Source organism: Nymphaea colorata, chromosome 9 (genome assembly GCF_008831285.2).
Source record: "Nymphaea colorata isolate Beijing-Zhang1983 chromosome 9, ASM883128v2, whole genome shotgun sequence".
NCBI lineage: Eukaryota > Viridiplantae > Streptophyta > Magnoliopsida > Nymphaeales > Nymphaeaceae > Nymphaea > Nymphaea colorata.
This window is the reverse complement of record NC_045146.1, coordinates 20,361,994-20,368,326: the sequence shown is the minus strand read 5'-3', so window position 1 is coordinate 20,368,326 and position 6,333 is coordinate 20,361,994. Positions and strand designations below refer to the sequence as shown.

Here is a 6,333-nt window from a genome sequence, read left to right as displayed (position 1 = left end):
TGCTCACTTTCGGTTGGGAGTATGTTTTAGTAATGTTGAAATCTCTCCCTCAATCTCACTGAGAGAAAGCTTCTCTCTCTCTCTCTCTCTCTCTCTCTCTTTTGGAGAATTTGTGTTAAGAGTTATCGATTTATCTTTAACAATGACAGGAACTTGAAAGTGGCGTATGCATGATCAACACACTGTTCATTTTGACATTTACTCTTAGCCAGTGTACAGGCACCGCTCAGCTCAATAATCTGTTCTTTCGAGTCACCAAAGAATGAAAATAGTACATGACGGCAGATTTACGTGGGAAATGTGCTCCATATAATATAAAGCAAGCAAAATACACTTCGGCTGCAATGTGCCATGACCAAGTAAGTAATCAGACAATACTGAAAGCTGGACGATTTCTCAGATGAATCAGCATTTATTTGTCAACGGTATCAAGGATCTAACTCAAACCATCACTCCCAAAGACGCTTTGCAAGACGGAGCACCTTCTGCTCCATGGAGGGGACTGTCAGTTTTATTTTCTTGAATGTGTTCAAAAAATTCCATGACAACAGGGTCCGTCCAAGGACATCCAAATGGAGCTTCATCTCCAGCGACCCAACCGAGATGCCCACCTTTAGGAGTAACTATCAATAGACAATGAGGGTTTCCCTGGAAGAAGTTCCAGTTTCTAATTCAGAATTTCATATATATGTCACTTGGTACAAGAACAAAAGAAAAATAAGAGAAACAAATGCACCGATACGTTTCTATGTAGATGCAAAAGGCAAAGCTAGGCATTAGACAGCAAGAAACAGAGTTAAACAAACGAAGCATGAAAAAGACAGACAAACTTATTCACTATTTTACTTTAGCAGTAGCTAAAATGCAATCCAGATAAAAGAGTCGCTCAAGGTAGGAGACAAGGAGCCCTGAAAATTGGAACATGAGAAGTTTAGCAGTAGCTAAAATGCAATCCAGATAAGAGTAGTTCAACGTAGGTAAAAAGGAGCCAGATATGAGGAGAACAGAAACACTCAAAGTCTCAAAAAATTTATCATAGTTGGACCAGCAGAGATCCACCATTTTCCAATAAGGACCCTGGCAATTGAACCCAATTTAAGCTATCCTAAATTAACCACGCACCCAAACTACAGGAATAGGCAATTTGGGTACCCAAGCCCATATTTTGGTGCGTGAGATTTGCAAACTGCATTTATGTACACATATAGTCACCAAGACCACTAACAAGACAGCAAGAATACCTTGAATAATCTGTGAGATACACATTAAACCTTTTCAGAAAAAACTACAGCAGTAACGTCACGTCTGAAGCTTCAACTGTCACCATACATTTCTTAATATGTATGTGTGTGTACAAAAGGAAAGAGAAACATCTGGGTCTGGTATTAGAAACTAAAAACTAACACATTGCATCTAAGATCAATCTTTCAATTAAAGATCACCATATGGTAGACACTAAGTAAAGCTGATTTGATCTCTCAAAATTGAAGCCATGAGCACGCTATAAAGTGCATTTTTGGGAATGTGACCATCAATCCCATTTTGCAGACCTCAAAATTGGGGCACTGCCTTCCTGTTTAAGTCAGACTAACAGCAAGGAAGATCGATTTATGTAGCACCGACCAACAAAGGTTTTAAGGTAGTTTCCTTCAGATAAAGAATGTGTTTTCTTGGTAGGCAAGACTGGGTTATAAATCTCTCTCTCTCAATCTCTTACTCTTTCTCAGATACCACAATCACATCAGAGTTTTACCATATCTTAAACAGAAATTGAATAAATAACTTCAGACAACGTGACAAAAGAACCATCACACACCCTTATTTGTTCTCGAGGTATGCCCCTAGAAGGTGCAATTGGATCGTTAGAAGCCTGCGGCCACAAACACAAAGCCAGAGTTTGTCATTGTTCAAAAGAACCATGTTACAGTTCATCTTTGATGAAACATAAAACTACCTGGATACACAGCAAAGGTGTCTGCACATGTTCTATAGAATGCGAGCTGCTTGCATCAAAATAATAATCATCCACAGATTTGTAACCAAACGACACTGCAGATCATTGGAAATCATTCTTAGCAGCCACATAGAATCTGATTCGTTGAAAAAGAGATTAGCTTAGAGTGAATCGAACCCCGTGTCAATCCATCATCAAACTCCCTCACAGACTTGGCATTAGCTGCTAACTCAATATTGTATTCCCCTCCAATACCTTCAAACAAGAGTGCATGCCTGATATGACAAAGCCCATAAACAAAGAGTAAAAAGAAAAAGGAAAACAGAAGCTAATCATCCTCTCATTTAGAATGCACATCAATATCCGGCTCACTTCTTGAAAATTCTGCGGAGTGCTCTTGCAAGAGCTTTGTCATATATGACATTGAATCCTTTATGGAAATCTTCATCGGCAACAACAAGGTCAAAAGGATTGCACAGAGATGCTGCTCCAGCAAGAGGACAGCTATGAGCTTCCTGCAACTTGGCCAGAAAAAAGTTATTAACAACAGATGTACAGACTACAGAGAGAAGCAGATATGCTTAAATATTGATGCAGTGTCCAGCAGGTTCAATTTTCACAACAGGCCTGCTGGTAGTCACAAGTGACAAGCACACCATAGGTTGACTAGTAAACACATCCCAATACGGGCGCTACATGCATAACAAAATCAGAGATTTCCTTTTGTAAGAAACTTTGTTACAGATGTGTCCTATACAGCAGGTTCTCCAAGAAAAGGTTCATAACCTCTCTTAAAAATTTAAAATTTGTTGAAAATGCAATTACGCGCCGCTAAAATTTGTAAATAATGTAAGCGTGCCCTCCCTGAAATTATTCTGGCTCCACTCATGCCTAAACAAGTAATGTACTTACCTGCAATAATGGGGTAGTATTCCAGAGAACTAGTATCATGTGAGTTATGTACCAAAATTCAAACTGACAGACGAGATATTATTGAATATGCACGACACAGTGCATGAAAGAGAAAGCAATTCCAAACCTTCATGCTTACACATGATAAAACCATGCAGTTGAAATAAAGAACCAAAAATATGAGAGGTTTGTTTGATTGATGTCAAGACGACAGAAAAAGGGACAGCTAAAGTAGTTGAAACCTCAAAAGGCTGAGATGGTAACAAACGCTATGCCGGAAATAAGACTTTAACCAGTCTGTCTTGTCATCCTTAGAGGAAAAGAAGAACAGCCTACAACAGAACATGACTATAGTACCTGTCCAAGATAACGAACAAGTATGTTGGCTCCAAGAGACCAACCTGCTGCATACAATTTTGAATATGGAAAACAATGGCCAACATGGTACACCACTTGTCGCAGATCTTCTGTAAATGAAGCCGAGTAAAACTACAAACCAGAAGTGCAAAAATCAGATAAAACATCATGTAATAATTTGAGGTGCAAATATGACCAACCGCATATTTTCTCATACGGGAAACAGAGTAAAGAAAGAGCCGCAGTTATCGAAAGAAGAAATTTCCATGTTTTCTGACTTTTAAGATATGGTACTACACAAACAATTAACTTAAGTGGCATTATGCAGTTAAAGCTAATTGCAAGTCTCCAGAAAGAAAAGCCAAGAACCAGGTGATGCAAGGTTGAATCCTGATGGTCATATGCTAGTAACACGGGCTTTATTGATGGTGGTGGTGGTCATTATTAATCATCTTGAGGTTGTGGCCTACTGTTGATCAATGATGTGTTAAAACTCAAAAGTCAAGACCCATCATAGTACGTGATTATATGACGATAACGATGAGAAAGAAGGTTACAAAGTCAATAAAATTTGCAAGAAAATCATGATTTATTTCATGGTCACACAGAAATTTATGATAGTTATGATGGTGACAGGCATTTGATGGTAATTGGTCAATAACAATAACAGCGGTAGCTAAATGAACTGTTGCTGTTCATGGTCATGAAAACAATTTGGTCATAGCGACAGAAGGATATTGATGATAACAGGATACCATGAAAAGGTAGAAATGAGGATGTTGAAAATAAAAGCATAAGGTTGTCAAGCACAAAAATTACAAAACAATGCCTTCAAAGCAGAAAATATAATTCCAAACGGTCTATGTAAGAAGAGGACTCCTCGAAACATATGCATATATTTTTTATTAAACAAATTAAGAACTAAAACTGGTTCGATGAAATAACTTAACTTCTGAAAGCCGCAATCCGCTAAAAGCTTATTCTAGAAAAGAATTTCCTATTTTCAACCGAATATTTGGATTATTACAAACCTGAGGCGTTGTGACAGGACTATCTGCACATCCACGGCTATTGAACACTACGACTCGCCATCCGTTCTTTTTTGCTCGTACAAGCATGTGCCTGACATACGTGTCTCCACTTCCTCCTGTCAGACCTGGCTGCAAATTTCACCGTTATAAAAGACCATGTATAAAGAATACAAGTCCTAAAAGTCAGAACAAATAAAAGATAAGATGGTTAGCTATTATGATGTTCAAAGCAAAATACGATTTCGCAGTTGATTACCGAGTGTTTAGTGTTTACCCAACCAGGTTACGAAATGCATGTCACAATAAATCATATCCCGAGGCACGTGAACAGTGTATGTTCTCTATCAGTTTGGTGCGTCTTAGCAGCTCCTGGAGGTGGCTTTGGACAACACCAACAGGTGGCCGTTGACATCTCGAATTCGTAACAGTTATTGCTACTTCGAGGCCATTGTGTGTGTTGTCTAAGCCTGCGCGAGAGAGTGCCCTAGAAAACATGTGAATCTAGAATCATCAACAGCATGAATAGGAACATGGAAAACCATGCTTCCTTCCTTAAACAACGCCCTAAGCACGGCCAAGGTACTCTTTAAGTCTTAACTCTAAACCGAGGCAGCGAAAACGCTTAACTTGTCATGATCGAAGTACAGACAAAGCGTGAAACAATCAGATGAAATATCTTCTACTTCCATTTAAAATCCATATTGTCGAAGAACAAAGAAATACTTCAATCACAGGTTCTGCAAGGTACAAACAACATCGAGCTCCCTTTCCAACTCATGTTTCAGTTAACCCAGCAGCTGTTAGGCACAAAACCTCGAGTACAGTAGGAAAAGGAACCAACTACATAAGAAATTGCGTTAACCCAGAGTGTGAACCACTCGAAATTAACCCCCCAATGCCCCAGGATTTCCCAAGGTTTTAATAATATAAGAAATGAGATTGAGAAACTATCTGCCTACAGACGTCAGAAGTATTAATCAGTTCCCAATGCGCCGATTATTAGTCGGATGCTCGCATGAATTTATCAAACACAAAACAGGCCACCTGCTGATCGCAGCTATAATCCAAAGAAACGAGAGGCCACAACAGAGGGTATGACTAATTGACGATCATCCTGAATCAGAAAAACAAGGTACAAAAACACTCCCAGACGTATAAAAAATAGCTCAGTTCATAATTTAGACTCCATTTATATCAAAGGAACCCCATCTCATTCGCAAAGTCACGCGAAATTGCACAACTGAAAAAGAATAGATGGTGAAAATGAAAATGACAGAAGCTAATCACCAGAAGGATAAGGACAGGGGCATCGGACGCGAGCCGTTGATCGTCACCGCCTACCGGCCAATCAAGAGCGACGGCACCGCCGTCGGCCGTTCTGAGGCACTCCCTCCGGTACCTGACATCGGGAAGGGACCTAAAGAAGGCGGCGAAGATGGTCTCTACGTGCCGGTTGCTCCCGATCAAGGGGAAGGGCCGGTACGAACGCCCAAGGGCCTGCAGCGGGAACCTGTCTCCGCCGATGACCTCAAGGGTGGGATGGATGTCTGCCGATCCGGACGCCGACGGGACGCTTGCTCCGGCACGGACTCGAGGGAGCAGGCGCGACAGGATGTGCGCAGACATCTCCCCCTCTCTCTCTCCCTCCCCCAGAGGGCACACGGGCTTCGGCTAAGAGGGTGAGGTTTTATTGGCGGGAAGGAACGAACCGCGGGCTTCGCCTTCACCTACCATTCGAAGACGTTAAATGACGCTAAAACCTTGTTAACAACATTTGTTTTAGCATCAAAACTAAGTTTGATGTGTTGTTCAAACTAGGCTCTCGTGAGCATTCTCGTATGGTTGTTTGTCTGATCAATCAATCATGAGAAAAGAAGCCTTAGAATCTTCCACCAAAATACACTAATCTTAAATCCGAAGTTATTAAACACAATCCAATGACTGAAATTGCCTGATATGTGGTCAAGAGGCCTTAGGTTTCGTTAAAAATACCTTTCTTTTGTCTTTTTTCACGATTTCTTTTTGGCCTTTATGGGAGTCTTCACCATTTAGTCATCAAGGGTATTTTAGTTATTCTTC

General features: G+C 40.4%; 1 protein-coding gene across 2 annotated transcripts; it reads right to left on the bottom strand.

Moving 5' to 3' along the window:
* Positions 1-263: 263 nt before the first annotated feature.
* LOC116261555 (embryogenesis-associated protein EMB8) lies at positions 264-5,926 on the bottom strand. 2 transcript variants are annotated; one of them, XM_031640378.2, is made up of 8 exons: positions 5,542-5,926; positions 4,255-4,383; positions 3,224-3,355; positions 2,327-2,469; positions 2,132-2,229; positions 1,955-2,049; positions 1,817-1,870; positions 264-648 (listed from the first exon to the last, which is right to left on the bottom strand). In XM_031640378.2, exons 1-8 carry the CDS (start codon positions 5,878-5,880, stop codon positions 442-444), a joined length of 1,197 nt encoding a protein of 398 aa, XP_031496238.1. In that variant the 5' UTR covers positions 5,881-5,926; the 3' UTR covers positions 264-441. The 2 variants fall into 2 exon arrangements, with proteins under 2 accessions (XP_031496238.1, XP_049935732.1); XM_050079775.1 differs by lacking the exon at positions 264-648 and adding an exon at positions 663-908.
* Positions 5,927-6,333: the final 407 nt, after the last annotated feature.

What these genes read in the sequence shown, in the direction of transcription:
- LOC116261555 (XM_031640378.2), bottom strand. Translation starts at nt 5,880, where the DNA reads ATGTCTGCGCACATCCTGTCGCGCCTGCTCCCTCGAGTCCGTGCCGGA. An exon ending in GTCCTGTCACAACGCCTCAG is followed by an intron (nt 3,356 to 4,254) that starts GTTTGTAATAAT and finishes TCTGGTTTGTAG; the next exon opens with TTTTACTCGGCTTCATTTAC. An exon ending in CTCCGCAGAATTTTCAAGAA is followed by an intron (nt 2,230 to 2,326) that starts GTGAGCCGGATA and finishes TTGTCATATCAG; the next exon opens with GCATGCACTCTTGTTTGAAG.